Source organism: Carassius gibelio, chromosome A5 (genome assembly GCF_023724105.1).
Source record: "Carassius gibelio isolate Cgi1373 ecotype wild population from Czech Republic chromosome A5, carGib1.2-hapl.c, whole genome shotgun sequence".
Lineage (NCBI taxonomy): Eukaryota > Metazoa > Chordata > Actinopteri > Cypriniformes > Cyprinidae > Carassius > Carassius gibelio.
The window spans coordinates 12,400,806-12,422,038 of record NC_068375.1 but is presented as its reverse complement, the minus strand read 5'-3'; the positions used below and the strand labels follow the sequence as shown (position 1 = coordinate 12,422,038).

Below are 21,233 nucleotides of genomic sequence, written 5' to 3'. Positions count from 1 at the left end.
AGAGCGATTAATCTGGGATAATGAACGCGATATTGCGTAGCTTGTCAGTGACAATTATGATGATGGTCATAATCGGGCAGCCCTACGATATAGCTATATTTAATTTTGTTATTAAGAAAAGGGTTAAGAATTTTTTTCCCTGAAATAACATAATAACAATACTAAATGTAAAACTGAAATATATATTAGACTTTAGATGCTGTCACATTTACCGTTAGGAATCATGATAGTGATGCAGAGTTCGCAGTGTGTTCAAGTTAGTCGTGTAAATTTGCAACATTGACCGACTGACTTGATCTGAAAATGATTTCATCTATCGCTACACTATTAACAGTAGACAGTGGCCTTTTTTGTTTGCATGGCCACACAAGACTAGTAACTTCGCATTTGTTTTTGTTTCCAACAGATCAGGACTCGAGTTCAGACATTTTGTGTCACATGATGCCATTCTACAGCTACGATGTTCCCCATACATGTGGTCCTGACCCAAAAATCTGCTGCCAGTTTGACTTTAAAAGGCTGCCGGGAGGACGAATCAGCTGTCCGTGGAGAATTCCTCCTCAGCCTATCACAGATAATAACATACAGGAGAGGTACAGCTATACACACCAGTAACAATCACGGACATTATGTGCTCGATGATTGTTTTGAACCATGTCTAGAAATACTCTGTTCCGGTAAATAACAATTTTGAATCCCTTTCTTGTGTCATTGTTTGTGGATTTGTGTTCCCCCAATTCGGATTAGATTTAGATTTGCCTCCACTTAGTTTATTCTCTCCATATGTAGGGTTCAGACGCTGCTGGACCAGTACAGGAAGAAATCCAAACTTTTTCGGACCAATGTGCTGCTGGCTCCACTTGGAGATGATTTCCGTTACACTGAAGCTGTCGAATGGGACCAACAGTTTGAAAACTACCAGAAACTCTTCGACTACATGAATTCCCACCCTGAGCTTCATGTCCAGGTCCAGCATCCTTAGACAGACTTCAGTGTTTCCTAGGCCACACTGTGAACTCTTCTTGCTATATTTTCAGCCATAATTCAATATGTTTTCCTATATAACTCTTTTGTTTCTCTTTGCAGGCCCAATTTGGAACGATTTCAGATTATTTCGAGGCCTTGCGTAAAAGCACTGGCATGGATCCGGTTGGCATGAATGTTGGCCAGTTGGCTTTGCCTGTGGTAAGTGGAGACTTTTTCACTTACGCGGATCGAGACGACCACTACTGGAGCGGATACTTCACCTCACGGCCGTTCTATAAGCGCCTGGACAGAGTGCTGGAATCACATCTCCGGTAAGCCTTTACAGCTTTTACCACTTTGGAAAATGATCAGCAAAAGTGTTTTGCTTTTAGCTCTCTGTAGCACCAAAATGTCATTCATTGCACCAAAGAGAAAATATGAACTGAAGAAAATGAAAATATGCATACATGTTTTTGGTCTGGGTCTCAATGTCCAAAAATTGAAACCGTAAAAAATAAAATGTCTGAACTTGATTTGCCTTTGAAACCATGATTTCAAAATGAACATAAAGTTAATTATGAGCCAGAATGCCTTGCTAATTTGTGCAATACAATTTGCAATTCATAATTTATAAATCAATGACATTTTTCTGGAAATGTAACTTTTTCAAAGTCTGATCACTTGTTTTTGTTTTTTTTGTTTTTTTTTTATTCAAAGTTTATAGACCAAAATATTTTTGGTCTGGTTGGTCATCGGAAAAAGACTGAATTTGAAATGTGTTTATCTGCTAAGAGTTTGTTTATAAAGTACACTAGCATACAGATGACCTACTGTAACACACATGTGCTAAAAGCCACAAAAACAGCATTATTTGAATTTTCTGATTTATGCACACACAGTCAGACAGGTCTAAAGAACCAGTTTGAATCACTAGCAATTAATCAAGTGGTTATCAGCCTAAATTTTCCTATTTAAATTAGACCAGTCTACTTTTTTATGTAACCGATTTTAAAAATGTATGACCAGTGTTGCTGCAATAAATGAGATGACTAAAGTTTAAGACTAGTCTACGCAGTTTATGTAACTGATCGTGGTCGCTGGTTGAGTCTGTCTACATGAAATGGAGCTCTGTGATAACAGACGTTACCATATTTTTCTTGCAGTGTTGTATGCTGTTAACTAACACGCAAAGCTGAAGGTCACATGTCTGTGTTTTCATGATAAGACTGAAGTCCTGCGACAAGGTCTCGGCAAACTAAAGCAGCCAGTTTTGAGCCAGCGACTCAATGGCTTTAGTATTTATTTGAACATGGCCATTGACCGTGACCACCTTATTATCTTTGGGTACTTCACAAACGTTTCTCCTTGACACCTTTTTAACATGATATTGGCCCTAGAAAGATGAAAAGGTATCTTATTAAGAAAGTGCCCTTTATAAAGTAATTACCGCTAGTATGTGGAGTTTGAAAGAAATAATTCCATATTGAATTTATTATTCGTTATTTTTTTACAGCTGGAAACTGTTGAAATGTCTTTGCAGTTCTCATTAATGGACTTGGTTGTAGATAATGAGACGTTACAGTGGTACATATTGATGTACCACATAGATATTTCTACATGCTCCTCTACAGACATTTTTTCATGTTTATCAGTAGAGCACTGTTGTTTTTGTTAACTAAAACTGTAAAAAAAAAAAATGCTTTTGATAATTAAAAAAAGAGCTGAAATTATATAAAGGAAAATATTAATATTAGATGAAAAGCCTTAAAACTTCTTTTAAAAACAGACAAAAATGAGAAAAGCACATAAAAAAATTGCAAAAACTGAATAAAATTAAAAATCCTATAATTAATATAAATAATAATAATTATTAATATTATAATCCAAACTGAAAATAGAAAAAAACTATTTTAAAATATTTATTAATACAGTATTTTTATTAATTAAACAATACTAAAATAACCTTGCAACAGAGCTCTAAATTTAAACCCTCTAACCACAAAAAGTACTATGGTATTAACCTTTTTTAAATTAATTTTCCATGGTGATATGTCCCATGTTTTTTGTTCATTCAACATAGTAGTACCATGGTTTTGGTTCACGTCTCATGGTTTTACCATGTTTAATGGACATGTACCATGGAATAGATTAGGTATAGTGGTTTCATAGTATTATTTGAAGTACTATGAAGCATCATTTAAATACCACATTGTATGTATATCATTGAGTTTTTTGATATTATGTGTTCTATACATCGTGTGTGTGTGTGTGTGTGTCTGACTGCCCTGCATGTCATTGTTTAGTGCGATACGTGATAAGGATATTAATTCCCCTCATTTATGCCTGTATTGTACGTCTACACCCTGTCCTCTCAAAGACCGCTGTACTGATCACACAAGTGAATAGACTGGGTACACCTTCAGCTCGTGGATGTGGAGAACTCGATTTAACACGGTATTTGCATTTTGATGGGTGTCTAAATGTAGGCTGGAAACAGTTTTCATCAGTATGCAGTTGTTAAACTATTCCCCGTTCTACATGATGGCTTTTTCACCCAGCAAATAGGACTTTGTTCAGCTCTGCTCAGTTTCACACACACACACACACACACACACACACACACACACACACACACACAGTAGACTGATTAGAGATATTCAGTCCAAGGTCATTTCATGTTTAATTAATTATTAAAGTCAGTGTTTGGCTGTTCTTGCGGGAGCAGAAAGCAGATGTGTGTTTGATGTGAAGTTTGTAGGGCGCATTTTAATCTTATAACTACTGTCTGTGAACCAAATACAGAAAAGCTGAAATGTTTGATCTGCAGAAACTACTTAGTCTATAAAAATACAATACATTTAAATACAGTTAATCTATGGATAATTTTGTCACTTCAGTTTACTGATGTACTCATGATAGAGGTCGTAATTTGCTGTGGATGTCAATAAAAATAATAAAAAAGTTTAATAACAAATAATTTAGAAATAATTAATTATTTTCATACTTTTTAAATCCTCATTTTTTATTTAAATCAGCGTAAAGTTAAACTAGTAAAACAAATACTTAACTTACTATTTCTGCTGTAATTATGACAAAGCTGCTTGTTTTCAGACTTTGTAAAGAATCTGAGAGTATTCAAGTTTTAAATAAATGAACCATGATTCGTGTAAATCCAGATGTTTCAAGAACTGTAGAACAACATTAGTTACTGATGTAGTAGTTATTGAAAGTGTATATTTAGCATTTTAATTTAGATTAGAGTTGGATTATTTAAATAGATTACTACTGTTTATTTATTTATTTATTTTTTAAGTCCTCCTGCGCAACCCTTGTAAATTTACTGAGGTCCCGGGCCCCTGGTGTTTTTTTGTGAAATATGACTCCTGTCCAACAGGTTTTGTGAGGTTTGCCCAGCTATAGAATTTCATCTCCTGTGGAAAATTTGAGAAGGTCATTATTCTGAGATATGACACCTGTATTGTTACTATAATGTGGAGAGATTCTGGTATCATTGTTGTTCTCACTCAGACACACCCAACACAACAGCGACTGTACACCACTGTTGTCTTTTTTCCTGAAATATGAACATTAGCCGGATTCAGGAGGTATTTTGATGTCAGACGGATTCTTGTTACACTGTGGAGTTGTTCAGTGTGGATTTGTGGGAATTTTTGATCTTGCGAGGGAAGGAGTTTCATATATCACTTTATGTTTGTCCGCAGGGCAGCTGAGGTCCTCTACTCTCTGACCTTGGCCAATATTCAGAAGCACGGCCAGCCCAGTGATTACCCTGCAGTGGATAATTACAAGTTGCTGACAGAAGCCAGACGCAATCTAGGTCTCTTCCAGCATCATGATGCCATCACCGGCACGGGCAAAGACTGGGTGGTTGTGGACTATGGAACAAGGTAGCACATCTTTCCTCAAATATATGTGAAAGTGAGACTGATAATAGACTTATGCTTCTTTTTCTTTAGTTTTTTTCATACATTTGTTGCATTCTGCCCCAAAAGTCGCATAGAACCTTCACATTGCTTGTAAAGCAGTTGTTACCATCTGCTTAATAACCATCCGCTTAATTACCATGGTAAAATGACCAAATGATGAATGCATGAAAATATTTACACAAAACAAAAGACCACCAATATTTACTTGGGCTAATCAACCTAAATGATTATTTGAATATTATTTCCACAAAAAGATTCATTTTCTGTATTTGATCAAAGCTGCAAAAAAACAGTAATATTGTGAAATATTACAATATTTTATATATATATATAAATATATATATAATATATATATATATATAAACCTTAATAAAATTTTTAGGATTCTTTGACAAATGCAAGTTCAAAAGAACAGAATTTACTTGAAATAGAAATATTAGAAAAAAAACTAAGTTTTTACTCTCACTTTTGAATTATGTAATGTATCTCTATTGACATAAAGTATTAATTTCAATCATTATTTCATTCATCCAAAAAAAAAAAAAAAAAAAAAAAAAAATATATATATATATATATATATATATATATATATATATATATAAAATTAAAATTAAAATTTAAAAAATAAATAATAAATACAATTAATAGTGCTAGTATATAACCTTTGTGTTGCGAATTAGCCACAATAATATTAGTTTACATAAACTTAACTTACTTTAAAAAAAAAAACTCTTTGATATCCTGATAAAGAAAAAACTAAAATTGGACTCTTATTATCTGATCTTATCAGGTAAAACCGACCATATGTGACCAAATGATTATACATCATCTGAAAGCTGAATAAATAAGCTTTCCATTGATATATGGTTTGATAGGACAATATTTGGATAGATACATCTATTTAAAAATCAGGAATCTGAGGGTGCAAAAAAATCTAAATACCGTATTTTCCGGACAATAAGTCACACTTTTTTTCATAGTTTGGCTGGTCCTGCGACTTATAGTCAGGTGCGACTTATTTATCAAAATTAATTTGACATGAACCGAGAGAAATGAACCAAGAGAATGAAAAATAAACCTCTTGCGGCTGGAGATGGTAATGTTTTCTCTTGGTTCTAAATAAATGCGACTTATAGTCCAGTGCGACTTATATATGTTTTTTTCCTCGTCATGACATATTTTTGGACTGATGCGACTTATACTCAGGTGTGACTTATAGTCCAAAAAATACGGTACTGAGAAAATCACCTTTGAAGTTGTCCAAATCAATTCATATTACTAATAAAAAATTAAAAACTGCTTTTGTGGTCCAGGGTCACAAATATGAACCACTATTGTTAGTGATATAATATATAATATCCCAACTGAATTTCATTATTGAGTTTGTTTTACCCATGAATGGTGGCGTGCACATTTATAATGTAGAAACAACATGATCTGTGTTATTTTTAAGGTTGTATCACTCTATTCTGAATGTGAAGCGAGTGATTGTGAGCTCAGCTCACTGGTTGGTGCTCAAGGACAAACCAGCATACTACCATGATCCTTCAAATCCCTTTCTTCAAATGGTGAGCTTTCATATTGTACATCTATAACATGGCATCAGTCCGAAATTTGGTGTGCATGTCACACTTGCTTGTTCTGTGTTACAGGATGATGTTCAGCCAACCCAAGATGCCTTACCTCGCAAAACTATTCTTGAAATTGGTGAAAAACCAAGGTAAATCAATAATTCCTTCAATTTCTAAATTAAATACCCTTAAAAATGCATTTCTCTGTCGAGGAGTTTTACTTTCTGAGCTTCACTGTTGTGCTTAGAGCAGAATAATGTTGATTTGGTACATGTGTTGAAGTAGATGAACTACAGGCAGCAGAATCTGTGGCAAAAGTTTCATAAGAATGCTTAATTTTTCTTTTTTTTGCCGTTTCCAGGTTGTTGGTGGTTTACAACCCCACAGAGCAAGCTAGGACATCCATGGTTACAGTATACGTGACTTCTACTAAAGTGCGCGTGCTTAATGCTCTTGGTCACGTGGTCCGTGCGCAAGTCAGTGCAGTGTGGAATGAACCCAGTCATGCTGCTACCGACGTCTTCCAGGTGAGATCTGCTTCATTGATGCATCAGGGGTATGTTGTTTATGGAAAGTGTGTGGATTCTTTAAACTAGTCCGTGTTTAGTTTGAAGTCATTTAAATGCTCATCAAGCCACTGTTTGTTTTTTCCCTCGACAGTTGTCGTTTGTGGCTCAAGCTGCTGCTCTGGGTCTGGGCGTGTATCAGCTGATGGAAGGAATGGAGCCAAGGACAGAAGCTGCCAAGTACATGTTCCTCCAGGATGGCAAGCAGATTTCAGGCAGTAAACTGGAGCATTTCCCAAAGTTCTATCAACAAGATGCGGCTCCTGTGCACATTGAAAACCCTCACCTGAAACTCTCCATCTCTACAGCTACAGGTCTTTTAGAGGTTAGATAATAGACTGGTGCTCTGATGTGATGTATGCTTTAAGGTCATACATTTAGGAATGAGCTCTGAAATGTCCAGAGAACATCTCTTGTTTACAGAAAATGAGGGTGAAGGAGGATGACTCGGAGTATCTGGTGAAGGTGGAGTTTGTTTGGTATGGCACCACCAGCAATAAAGACAAGAGCGGCGCCTACCTGTTCCTGCCTGACAAAGAAGCAACAGTAAAAACTATTTTTTCTTAGATTAATCAAATATTCTTGCCCAGTAGTATTCTTATTCTTATTCTTATTCTTATTCTTATTCTTATTCTTATTCTTTCTTAGTGAATATTTTCCTACATTTTATTTATAACAGTAGTAGAGAGAAACAGAAAATCAATAGACAGTAGGGGTGCTCTGATTGATCGTCTACCAAACGCGATCAGCTGATAATCACCTTGGGAAGTTTGATCAGTGGTCTCTTTAAAGGAACTCAACACATTTTTTTTAAATTAGACTCATTTTCCAGCCCCCCCCCCCCCCCCCCCGGAGTTAAACAGTTGAGTTTTACTGTTTTCGAATCCATTCAGTTGGGGCACTTTTAGCTTAGCTTAGCATAGATCATTGAATCTGATTAGACCATTAGCATCTCACTCAAAAATTACCAACGAGTTTTGATATTTTTTTCTATTTGAAGCTTGACACTGCTGTAGTTACATCTGTACTGTACTAAGAGCTACAGAAAATGAAAAGTTGGGATTTCCTAGGCTGATATGGCTGGGTTTGTGTAGTTTCAGCAATAGCAGAGTTGCTGGGGACTATTTTCAGGAGTGCTTTATATCATAGCAAAGTTCCTTAATTATTACACTGGAATGAGAGTATAGTTCCCAGCTATATCTTCATTTTTCTTTTTCTGCCGGTCTTAGTACACGATGTAACTAGAGAAGAGTCAAGTTTTAAATGGGAAAGATATAGTAACTCTTTTGTCATTTTTGAATGAGATGCTAACGGTCTAATCAGATTCTATGATCTATGCTAAGCTAAGCTAAAAGTGCTACCACCAGAATAGGAGATCAGCTGAAAGGATTAGAAAACAGTAAAACTCAACTGTTTAACTCTAGGGGAGTTCAAATTTAGCCTATTTAAAAAAAAAAGTATAGTGTTCCTTTAAACGCCAATTTCCTAAACCGATCTAAAGCTGACGACATACCTGCCGTGAGAGGTTTACTATGGGATGCTAAAGCACCATCTACATCTCTGTCCGGCATGGGTAAAATAATTATAATACTGAAGCTGAAGTACAATTCATATTTCTTTATTAAATAAATAATAATAGTGTTCCTGTAGCTCACTTGGCAGAGCATTGGACTATCAATCAAAAGGTTGGGTGTTCGATTCTCCGGGATCACATGATAAGTAAAAACTGATAGCCTGAATGCACTGTAAGTCGCTTTGGATAAAAGAGTCTGCTAAATGCATACATTTATTTTAATTTAAATAACTCACAAAGCAATTTGAAAACTTTCTGTGAGTCGTAATTTCACAAACAGTGCAAGTGGATCACCGCACTCTCTCTTTCCATCTCAAAATGGCCAGATGTGTCGCATCGTCACTAAAGTTAGTTTAAAGTTTCTTTTCAAGTCTTGCCAGTGTTTTAACCATTCAGCACTCGAGCACTCTTTTAGATACGGTGCGCTCATGCACACTCAAAGCACGCACACACAAGTCCGCCTCACATACAGCTCTCAAAATGTGCTGCGTGTAAGCCATTGCTCATTTGTAAAAACTAAAAATGCACTTCATGATCAAATTTTTAGGTGAGATAATTATGTATTTTATAATTATACCCCCCACCCCACTTAAGAGGGGAGTTCCCCCCATTTTTCATAATTACAAGATTTTCATTTAATAACAAGAAAAGAAACAAAAAATGGGTTATATAAGCAGGCTTGTGGTTAATTGAAAGTTTGCTGGAACATATTTTATATACTTTCACTCAAATTTCTGTTATTCGGCTGATTGGAGTTCTAAAATAACAGTCACTGCTCACAGCTATCACGCTCATCTGCTTTCCACTCCAATACTGGGAAACCTCATAAGAGCTAAACTCTCTCTTTCATCAGGACATTAGGCAGTTTTGTCATGCAGTGTCTTTGGTAGCTCTGCTCTAAGGGGATTTTATGAGTTTGATTTGATTCACATTGATTTTTTTTTTCTCTCTCGCACAGATTTACTCTCCCTCTCAGCCGCCGGTGGTACGAGTCACTAAAGGACCGCTGTTTTCTGAAGTCACCACTACCTTCACGCACATCACACACACTCTTCGGCTTTACAACATCCACGGTAAGAGAGGCCAGCAAACACTCAACACCTGCACTGCTTACAGTCATCACTATTTACAGCATGCAAATCAAATATTTACACTTGGGATTTGCAAAATTACCCAAGTTCGATGGAAGTCCTGTATAATTAGGCAGCTTTTGAGTTTTTGTTAGTGCCAAAAATCGATGGTGGGAGGGTTGCAGTGTAACCTCAGAAAACCTCTGGTTGATTGACCCCCAGAAATTCCTTTTCTTTTATAAGTAATCTTTATTAAGAGATACTTTTATTCACATAACTATAACGACTTGTTTAGTACAATAGTGTTTTACTGGATGCTGTACAAAGCTTTTTTATTTTCTAGCTCAGTTATTGTTTAATAAATCTTTGTATTTTAAAGGTAAGCTTTTTAATGTTCCTCAAGCTATAACAAACTGTGCAATCTTTAATGCCTAAAAAAGACAGTGTATTACACTAATAAGTTACAATATTTAATCAACATCGAAACGAAGTTTGATATCAAAAGACAGTCCAACAAAAATGTAATGGTGTGCTAAAATGGGATCATTTTGTGAAAGCATGAAATGCATTCAGAAAGACTTTCTTATCAAGAGCACCGGGGGTTGGACAGTCTGTTTTTTGAACCCTTATGGGTGGGTGAGATAACATACATCAGTGTTTTTGAAAGAGCAGGGCAGTCACATGAGCCTTAGGGACCTTTCCCCCAGTGATGTTTGTTTTTTTGTCCAAAAACAAAGAAAAGAATGAGGCCAAACATCTTGTGGGTTATTCCCTTGAGTTCAAACTGAAATTAAGTATGCAAAGCTTAAGGAGGAGGGACGTTCAACTCACACACAAAGTATTATCTCTGAAATTTATGAACACAAAAGGAGGAATTCTGAAGCTTGTACTGGTTTCTCTTTTCCATGTCATTACAACAAATGGCAAAATAAGCTTTCAAGTTTAAAAATGATAAAAAAAAAAATTCAGGATGCTTTGATAAAATAAACAACATTTATTTGACTGTCTTTGACTTTTGATCAGTGTGTCTATGCTAAATGAAAGCATTTATAATTTCTTTCTGACCCTAAACTTTTGAACAGTACTGTCAATAAATATAGAATTTCATTTTTGAATTTTGAATTTTCACTTTTCCACCTAAATCGAAAAGTAATTAACAAGCCACACAATTTGAGGTATCATTTATGACTTGGTAAAACAAATGCAAATATGTATGTTTAGGTTTTTGTAGCAATAGTGTCAGTGATGGTTACCATCTCACTTTGAGCTAATGAGGACATGCTCATGTTGAAAACTTTCCAAGCTATCGTACTCCATAAAAGCATAACCTTGTTTTTGTGGTTGTGCTGCTATTTAGAGCATGTTCTTCCACCTTTAAGGGGTTTTATTTTAATTAAAGGAAACCAAGCATATTTGTTTCTTGCACTGTTTTATTCCCAAAGGCTCAATTAGTCCAATTCAAATTGTACATTTAGCATGAAGGAGTGTTTACTTATTTTCACCGTACTCTGAAAATGTGTTTTGCTCAAAACCAGGAACAAGTTCAAGTTAAAAAAGGAACGCAGTCATTTTCTGTTGGCAAATGTGCAGTTTGTAGTATTCTGGCAGTTTGTATGTGATTATGCACCAAACAGTGAATGAGATGTTGCTTTGTGCATCATCAGCCTGATGATACTTATTGGTCTATAAGAAAAGTGGTCTTTAGTGGTCCTTGCTAAATTACTGAAAGTATATTCAGTACACAAACAATTACTTCCAAAAATTGCTAAAATATAAGTGTTCCACAGAAACAATAACAATGAACGGATTAAAGCAACAATAGAATGATATTTTTGTGAACTGTTCCTTTAAATACAGATACAGTTGATGTTATGTGAGTGTTGATACAGAAATTGTAGTATGGAAGTGGAGGAAACCGATATCCAATCCTCTTCTGTTGCCTGTGCTCATTTGTCCATTTTGACCCCCCTCTTTCTCTCTTTCTCATAGGTGTTGAGGGTCAGTCTGTTGAGATCTGTAACACTGTAGATATAAGAGGCGAAATCAACCGTGAAATTGCAATGAGGATAACTTCAGATCTGAACAGCAAGGATCGATTCTTTACTGACCTCAATGGCTACCAGGTTGGACATCAGTATATATATATTTTTTTCTCTCTCTCTCTCCTTGACACCCACATACACAATAAAGTTTACACTGTTTATATGCAAGTGTGCGTTATAAAGGCAATGGAGTATCATTCGGGGCTTGTCAGGGGAATCTGTGGTTGTCTTAGGAATGCCCCAGGCATGACCGATTGCGAACGCACCAATGATACCACGTCTGCCAATCACAGCAGACCAATCGCTGCAGTGATCAGGGAGTCCCGCCTCCCTCTATATAAACCATAGCAACCTGCCGTTTTGTCATTCTTGCTCTCTTCCTTGTGAAAGACTTCAAAGTTGTACTTATAAAATTATTGTTCAACAGTTCACAGACAAAGCCACAAGTTAACACCCCAGACGCTATATTTCCATATGTTCTTTGAGTGACTGCAGTCCCTCTTGCGTATCAGCTTTCCCGTCCCGTCCCACCGCAACAATTGGGAATTGTGGTCGTACAGACGAAACCCGGGTTCGTGAAATCAGCAAGACATTGTTCAGCTTACTCCCAGTGTAGCCAGAAGAGGTGGTCTACCTGAGAAATCAGTTCAGCTTCAGGAAGGGATTGGAGACAGCACTCAGAGTTTCTCTGTCTGATCCCTACAGAACATTTCACATCTCCTTCCTGTGGGGAAAAGGAGGAATTCAAATACAGAAATTGTTCTCGCAGACTGTTCAGTGTCAGATGTGTGCAGGAGTGTGACCTGTTCATCAAGTGCCCCTTAAAACATTGACTCCCCCACTACCAACAGTTCTGAGAGAGGAAGACCAAAAGTTCACAAGCATTCCAACACAAATAAAATGAGAGGAGCGCTGCATTTATCGAAACCACTGGTCATGCCCTTGGATTTTTCCTGAATGAACTCTCAAAATCCTGTTCGAGCCCATTGAGAGGATCTCCTTAAAGCTGCTTTCTTTAAAGACCTATCTGTTACTCACACTTACTACAGCTAAAAGGGTGAGTGAACTGCACCCTTCTATTAGTTCACTCCTCATATTTGATGTAAGATCCAGGTGGTCAAAAAGTAACTTTTAGAAATAACCCAGGGTTTATGTCTGAAGTATTCAATCATGCTGATTTCCATCCAGCACCTTTTTCATGTCCAGAGAAGGAGGAGCTACACTGTTTATGTTTAGTGTGGACTCTAAATGCATGTACAAAGAAACAGGGCACTTCACAAAAGCAATCAGCTTTCTATTTCGTGGGGCCGACTCTTTTAAGGGAAAGCCTGTCTCCCATCAATGCCTCTCGCACTGGGTTGTAGAGGCCATCATGTAACAGTAAAACGGATACAGAGCCCACAAAGGAGTTACGAGCTCACTCTACAAGAGGTATAGCTATGTTTTGGGCATTATTTAAGGGCATTTCTATTCAGGAAATTTGTGCTGCTGCTAGCTGCTCTTCCCTGCACACTTTTTGTGAGGTTCCATGGACTGGAGATGATGGAACCTTCACTTTCCCTTTCAGTCCTTGGAGCGAGTGGACAAATTGTATATTAGGTTCTTGGGTACTTTAGCTACGGTTTATATACAGGGAGGTGGGACTCCCTGATCGCTGCAGTGATTGGTCTTCCATGATTAGCAGACAAGGTGTCTTTGGTGCTATGGTCACAACTGGGGTGTTCCTATATCGGTTCTGTGACGAGTGGGGCAGGGCCGAGGGATGTGGGAACGAGCGAGGCCGGTGGAGTGATTGGGAAATGAGCGACACCTGCAACCCACCACCAGTCTCGAGTCCCACAGAGGAGATGGAGGGATATAAAACTGGAGTGACGACAGTGAAGGATGAGAGAGGACCAGGCTTAGATTTTAGTTATGTTCTGGTTTTTATTTGTGTGCATCAGTCGTCCGTGAGGGGCTTATGCGCTGTTTTGTGTTTATTTTGTAATTAAAGTTTCATTTTGATTGTCCGCCGGTTCCCGCCTCCTTCTCCCGGGTTTCAGCACCACTGTAATAATATTAAAACTTCCTAATCATCGGGAAGAAGGAGGCTGGAACCGGCGGACAATCAAAATGAAACTTTAATTACAAAATAAACACAAAACAGTAATTAATTATATGTCAGTTAGCACTGCATCATTCATCAAATGTATTTATTATTTGTGTATTTATTGTCTTAACTTTTCACCAGTTCATTTTGCTTTTTAATTCAGTTTAGCTGCAGCATAGATGCCTTTGTCCATATTACTTCCTGGCATGTCTTAAAGGGTTAGTTCACCCAAAAAGGAAAATTGTGTCATTAATGACACCCTCATGTCGTTCCAAACCCGTAAAAACTCCGTTCATCTTCGGGACACAGTTTAAGATATTTTAGATTTAGTCCGAGAGCTCTCAGTCCCTCCATTGAAACTGTGTGTACGGTCTACTGTCCATGTCCAGAAAGGTAAGAAAAACATTAAAGTAGTCCATGTGACATCAGAGGGTCAGTTAGAATTTGTTGAAGCATCGAAAATACATTTTTAAATTGAATGATTCGCTCGCGCAGTGTTGTGAACGCGCTCACAATAGACCCAGAAGAGAAGACAAAGCTGAATAAAGTTGTAGTTTTCGTTATTTTTGGACCAAAATGTATTTTCGATGCTTCAACGAATTCTAACTGACCCTCTGATGTCACATGGACTACTTTGATGATGTTTTTCTTACCTTTCTGGACATGGACAGTATACCGTACACACAGCTTCAGTGGAGGGACTGAGAGCTCTCGGACTAAATCTAGAATATCTTAAACTGTGTCCCGAAGATAAATGGAGGTCTTAGGGGTTTGGAACAACATGAGGGTGAGTCATTAATGACACAATTTTCATTTTTCGGTAAACTAACCCTTTAAGTTCGTTGAGTGCAAGATCACTTCTCTTACACTTCTCTCATTTTCCTAAAATAAAATGCTATAATATTGAACTATTCCTCTCCATCTGTGAATGATGATTTTGAAGGAAAACGTGCCCGATGTCTGTTTGCTATAGCAATGAACGAACTCTATTTTATAGGGGTGCTGAGATTGATCGGCTACTGATCACAATCTGCCGATAATCGCTTTGGGATATTGATCAGCAGTTTCTAAAAAGGCAAATCTCATAAAACTGATCTCAAGCTGATGACGCGCCTGCCGTCAGAGGTTTGGCAGGCATGCAGCGAAAACGTCTTAGTCTCTTGTCTTTGCGGGTGAAATAATTATAATGCTTTAGTGGAGGTACAATTCATATTTCTTCATTAAATAACTGATAAAGTAATTTGAAAAAGTTTCTGTGAGACATAATCTCTTTTTCTATCAAAATGCAAATGGCTTCAAATCACATCACGTCTGCACTATAAAGTGAGTCGACACAGGAATTGTCACGTGCACTATCAATGTCACACCGTCACTCAAGTTTATCAATTGCATTTTTTTTATTCTTTTTAATTCTTGCCAGAAATAAGTTTTTCTAGTTACTTTTTAAGAAAAGAAAGCCAAATACGATGGCAAATTTAGCAGAATATACAATACCTTTAAAACGTTTGGGGTCAGGGAGATTTTTTTGTTACAAATTAATACTTTTATTCAGCTAGGATGCATTAAATTGTTCAGATTTATAATGTTACAGAAGACTTCTATTTTAAATATATTGTCTATAATAAAACACTTTTTTTCTATAATTAATTGAACCACAAGAACATGAATGGATGCTGCTGTTATGGCCTGATCACACACATCACATTTTCATCAGTCTCTGAATGAAAGTGAAAAACTTTAATGACCAGAAGCATGTTGTTGCAGGAGCTCATTAAATATGATCTCAAGGTGGGAATACAAAAGGATAGCTGGACTAATTCTGTTTACTGACAAGTAACACGAATCAACAAAGGAGTCAACAGAAGTTAGTTAATTTATTTGAAGTGTTTGTTTTGACTTGTCTTGTTTGATTTCGGTTGATTAGTGTCAAAATTCCTAATTGTTTCTGGATGGCATAATGAAGGTGTCAGTTTGTTTTTCATTATTTTCACAATTAATCAAAAAAGAGTTTAGAGTGTGACCATAACAAACAAGTGTCAGTTTAAATCACCCTGTCATATATTATTTTTACGCGTTAGAGTATTAGCGTGGCATTTAATTAGCTGATGATGTCTCTCTGGCCTTGGCCGGGATTAAGTGCTTTTCTTCAGTCCAAACTAATTAACTGACTTCACAAAACAAATGCCTCATGAATAAAAACAGTGAAATATTCAATCCATTTTTCCTCCAAGTCACAATAACACACAAACACGCATATCAGAGCTCATCAGTTTGACAGTGTTTTTTCTTCAGATAAGTGTCTCCACATGCCCACACTCAGTGTTTGCAGGGCTCTGAACAGGGGGAATTTGGAGCTTTTCCTCCCTGCAGGGTTAAAAATGCCTTGGGCTGTTTTTACAGGTGCAGCCGAGGAAAACCATGGCTAAGCTCCCCCTGCAGGCAAACTTCTACCCCATGACCAGCATGGTTTACCTGCAGGACTCCAGCGCCAGACTCTCTCTGCTCACCGCACAGTCACTCGGAGCAGCCAGCCTCAAGAGCGGTCAGTTTCAACTCACTTCTAAGTCCTGTAGGTCTGAAAATCTGAAATAAACCTGGAAATAAGAAAAAAAGTTATTATCTAAAATTAACAAGACAAAAAATTCAAGATTCTGCAATTAGTTTAATTAATAATGATTCAACATTATTTGGACACTGATCATATAAACAAATTTGTCTTATTGATCATGTGAACTCAGATATAGGAATTTTATCATCTCAACTATTCTGCTATTTATTCATGAGGGATGCATTAAATTGATCAAAAGTGACAGGAAATATATTTATAATGTTGCATAAGATTTCTGTGTCAAATAAATGCTGTTCTTTTTAACTTTCTATTCATCAAAGAATCCCGAAAAAAAAATCTTGTTTTTTTTTCTTATAAAATAATAAATGTTTCTTGAGCACCAAATCAGTGTATTAGAATGGTTTCTAAAATATCTTGTGACACTGAAGACTGGAGTAATGATGCAGAAACATCTGCTTTGCGTCACAAGAATACATAATATTTAAAAATGTAATGAAATAGAAAACAGTTATTTTAGATTGTACTGCTTTGACTGTTTTTTTGATCAAATAAATGCAGCCTTAGTGAGAATTAGATATTTTTTTTTCTTTTAAACGTTAGTCTACATTATAACGTATATTAATTTCACTTAAGCATCACAACATTGATTTGCCACTGAACCCCCCAAAAAACTATTGGCTTTAGTTCTTAGTGTTGTATTATATTTCTTATTTCTTAAATTGTATAGACTTTTAATATCATCCTCTTTGGATCATTCTCAAATCATGCTGGAGAACATGATCAACAGATTTTTACAACAAACTGTTGTTATTAAAGTCAAACCAAATATTAAGACATTCTGAAATATACAATGATCTTTATAATAAGAATGACCCTCTAACTTCATTAAAAATACCACATGCCAACTTAATGCTGCATCAGTAACAAAGCCGTAAGCAAATAATTTCACAGCTTTCCATTTAGACACATCAGTGAGCATCAGAAATACCGCCTCACTTCACTCTGGCAGGTCTACAGGTGTAGGTGAATTGCTGGTGAAAAATACTCCAAAGTTGAATGTAAAGTGCTTTTGGTCATAATACAATCTGTCAAGTGTGGTTTTGGCAGGTTGTTTTGTAACAGATGTATTTGTTTGGTGCTCAAACAGCGGGCTCTATGGTCTCATGGTCTATGGAACAGATGATTTATGCATGTCCATTGGATGCATCAGTGGGTCTTGTGATGAAGTATGTGTGACATCTTAATGAAGCTCATTGCTGTGGACTCAACAGGTCAGCTGGAGGTGATTATGGACCGCAGGCTCAATCAGGATGATAATCGAGGCTTAGGTCAGGGAGTGCTGGACAATAAGATCACTGCCAACTCCTTCCGCCTACTGCTGGAGAAGAGGAGCTCTGCGGTGGAGGTATGTAAAATGATTGAGCTAAAGAAGCAAAAAACATACATCCATTAATGACCACTTGCTATCAGTGTCTGGATTTTTGGAATTTTGGAAGTTCCCTGCTGAGACTGATACAGTTAAGCACAATGAAACTCAATTAAGCATATTTGGTAAAAAAAAGAATATTGGATGTAAGTTACATGTACCCATGACCATGGTGTTCCTAGCGCTGTGCTCTACTGTTCAAGCTACAGGAAGGCTTGTGGAGATTTCAAGGGGTCATATGATGTTGCTAAAAAGAACATTATTTGGTTTATTTGGTGTAATGAAAGGGGTTCATTAAAATTTTCCACATACTCAACACTCCAAAGAGAAAGGAAAAATTTAAATCGCATCATATGACCCCATTAAATTGTAAATATTGCATGTTTAATTGCATTTTAATTTCCCCTGTTTTTATATTTAGATTACTTTTGCCATCATCTAACACTCACTTAATCCTTAAAAACACTATTTTATAATATTGTAAAATGCAATCATTATCAATTTAAAAAAGAATATACATTTTTCATACTGTTCATCATAATGCTATGATGCCTAAATTCATATGTAGAATTTACTAGGCCTGCTTTTAGTTTTGAATAATAAAATAAGGACTACTGTTCAAGTTTGTGGTCGGTAAGATTTTTAAAATACTTTTGAAAAGTCACTTATGCTCAAAATCAAAAGGATTACAGTAAAAACAGTAATATAAAAAAAAGACATTATTTAAATGTCTTTACTGTCAGGTAGCTTCTTTACAGGACTGAAGGCCCCGATATACTCAAAACGAAGTTCCTTTTCGTTCTCCGTTTAGGGGTAAAATGTAGTTTGAAATACGTGAGCAGCGGTAATTAGCGAACATCCGGATGCCACCCACTATGATTATGTAAATATTTGTTGTGAGCTTTCCTCTCAGTAACAAAATAAACAGCAAACAGTTTTGTTTATAAAAAGCATCTGTTCATAACAACATGCGCATGTTTGCACGAGTAATCCCGTGAAGTCAGGCTTTATTTAATATATGTCGTGTAAACAAACCTTTAGTTTTGGCTGGATTTTGTTCAAAATTACGTCACATCAATTCGTTCTATATCGGCTATAAGGGCCTTGATAGTGGGTCCAAACTTGTCATTTATGGACATTAAGTTGTCTAGATGGTTAAACAGATGGACTGCCAGCTTACTGACACTGTGGAGCAACAACAAACCATCTCCCAGTTTCTAATGTTGTAATAACCGGCTTGACCACCTTAACCTGCACCCATCGCCACCTACCCAGTTGTGTTAACAAAATAACCTGTTTGTTACTGTCTACTTAGACCAGAAACATATTCAGTGCAAATATGCAAATGCTGGTCAATGCGGTCCCATTGAACATTCTTGCTTTAATGTTCTTTCTTGTGTTACTGTGGCTGTAAGAATCTGCATTACTTAATGGGACTATATGTAATATATGTACGATATACGATGGTAGTTTAAATAACTTGAACTTTCTAAGCTAGATTTTCTTGGAAATGCTACTAGACCGTTTCAGTTGTTGTAGAAGACTAATTCACGCACTTGCACAGTTTCCTGATTTAGACTGAAACCTTTTAGAATTTAATGCTGACTTTTCTGTTTTAGGCCCAGAGTGAGGAGACCGCACCATACAGCTATCCGTCTATATTGAGTCACATGTCGTACATGTACCTGAACCATCCCCTCATCTCAATAGCAGTCAGTCAGCGCTCGGATGCCCCATCCTTGATTCCCTACAGCCCTCTGAGCGCCTCCTTCCCCTGCGACATGCATCTGGTCAACCTGCGTGCAATCCAGTCTAAGGTATGCCTCAGTTGGGTTTGTGTCTTCTATCTAGAGGATTTGAAAGAGGAAGCAGAAACCAGTTTTGGCAGTAATTGGGGAGCACAGGACTGCTGGCTCAGTTCCTAAGAGGGCCATAAAGTATATTGACCTTCAAATTGATATTTCAGGGTCTTATTTCCCAGGGCTGAACAGTAATATTTGAACACATGACAGCATAAAGGTAAAAGTGTTCAGAACAGGGCTTATGGGACGGTTTGATAGATTTCAGTAGAGGATGAGAGGATGCAATGCAATCTAGCTTAAATACTTAAAGGGGTCTTATCATGAGGAATCACAATGTTCTTGATCTTTTGAGATAAAAGACTTAATTGTACTGTCAAAATATACTTTAACTTCAAGAACTCGAATCCTCCCAAGTGACTATTTATTGAAATAACATATAAACACATGACTGCCCTCATTAACATATCAACAATGCCTATTTGGCATTCAGAAACGGATATGGATAGTTATTCTTAACTCCAGAACAAATACTGTCACTCTGCAGTGTCTTTCTGAAGAATCCCACTGTTAGAAAGACCTGCTGAAATGTATTTTTAACAGTATCCTTGATCATGTCCATCTGAATTTAACAGTTTATGTGGCACATTTCAGCTTGGATTGTTTAGCATGGATGCTGTTGAAGAATGGGAGAGTTAAAAAGTCAGCACTGGCCAATAATGATTTATTTATGGGGTTTGATACATAAACATTGAAAGAGGACACTACAGGAAAAAAATATTCAAATAATTGATTCAATAAAAAGCCACTCAAATGTTTTTAAAGACACAACACTTTCACAACAAGTTTTACACATTTTAAATCATTACGTTTAAAAAAATATTCATGTGTTAGCTTACATACTAAAGCAAATGTAAAGTAATTAATTATCATTATAACTGTAGTGTTACTCGATATTACATTTAAAATGTTTATATTTTAAATGTACTAAACTGCAACTTGATCATTGCAAAGGTATAATAATAAATACATTTAAATAGATGACATTAAAGTTTCAATAGAATTATATCATATATGACATCATGTATAAGACATTATGTGATAAACAATATTTTAGTTTACCAGAAATGCTTGTCAGTACATTTGGCAGTACACTTTAAATATATTTCTAATGGAGTAAAAATAATTATGAAATTACATATAAAGATTATATAAACTTAAGTAGTCAAAAAGCAATCTAGAGTGCAGTTATATGCATTTAATAGCAATTGAAATTATTTTACATTACATTCCAATAGAATTTGAAGATAGCATGTTGTTAAGCTAACAGCTACTAGTTATATCACACTGGTTTTTATTGTCTCTTGCTTGAATTATGACTGACAGATCATCAGAAAGCCAGAAAACTCTCTTTAACTGCTGAATTGGGAGGCTGCATTCACTACCACTATATGAAATTATCAATTAAAATGATTGACAGCACTGTTGGATGAAGTGCAGAAGAGCTTTTTCTGCACTTAGTAGCTGAAATAGAATAGAGTCATTTAACAATGCCTGAAAGTTCCTTTGTTGTGTGTCTTGGAAAATCCACCTAAGGACACCCTTTGTGCAAATG

At 36.4% G+C, this 21,233-nt stretch overlaps 1 protein-coding gene across 1 annotated transcript in view; it reads left to right on the top strand.

Moving 5' to 3' along the window:
• The window catches only part of LOC127994174 (alpha-mannosidase 2), a 53,053-nt gene that overhangs the window by 24,085 nt on the left and 7,735 nt on the right, over nt 1-21,233 (top strand). Inside the window, exons 7-20 of the mRNA XM_052591780.1 lie at nt 407-593; nt 790-967; nt 1,087-1,298; nt 4,689-4,874; nt 6,367-6,481; nt 6,566-6,633; nt 6,846-7,011; nt 7,145-7,375; nt 7,474-7,596; nt 9,582-9,696; nt 11,683-11,816; nt 16,225-16,366; nt 17,665-17,798; nt 19,439-19,636. Of these exons, the coding sequence (XP_052447740.1) occupies nt 407-593; nt 790-967; nt 1,087-1,298; nt 4,689-4,874; nt 6,367-6,481; nt 6,566-6,633; nt 6,846-7,011; nt 7,145-7,375; nt 7,474-7,596; nt 9,582-9,696; nt 11,683-11,816; nt 16,225-16,366; nt 17,665-17,798; nt 19,439-19,636 (2,189 nt within the window). The remainder of the gene's footprint in view (nt 1-406; nt 594-789; nt 968-1,086; nt 1,299-4,688; nt 4,875-6,366; nt 6,482-6,565; nt 6,634-6,845; nt 7,012-7,144; nt 7,376-7,473; nt 7,597-9,581; nt 9,697-11,682; nt 11,817-16,224; nt 16,367-17,664; nt 17,799-19,438; nt 19,637-21,233) is intronic.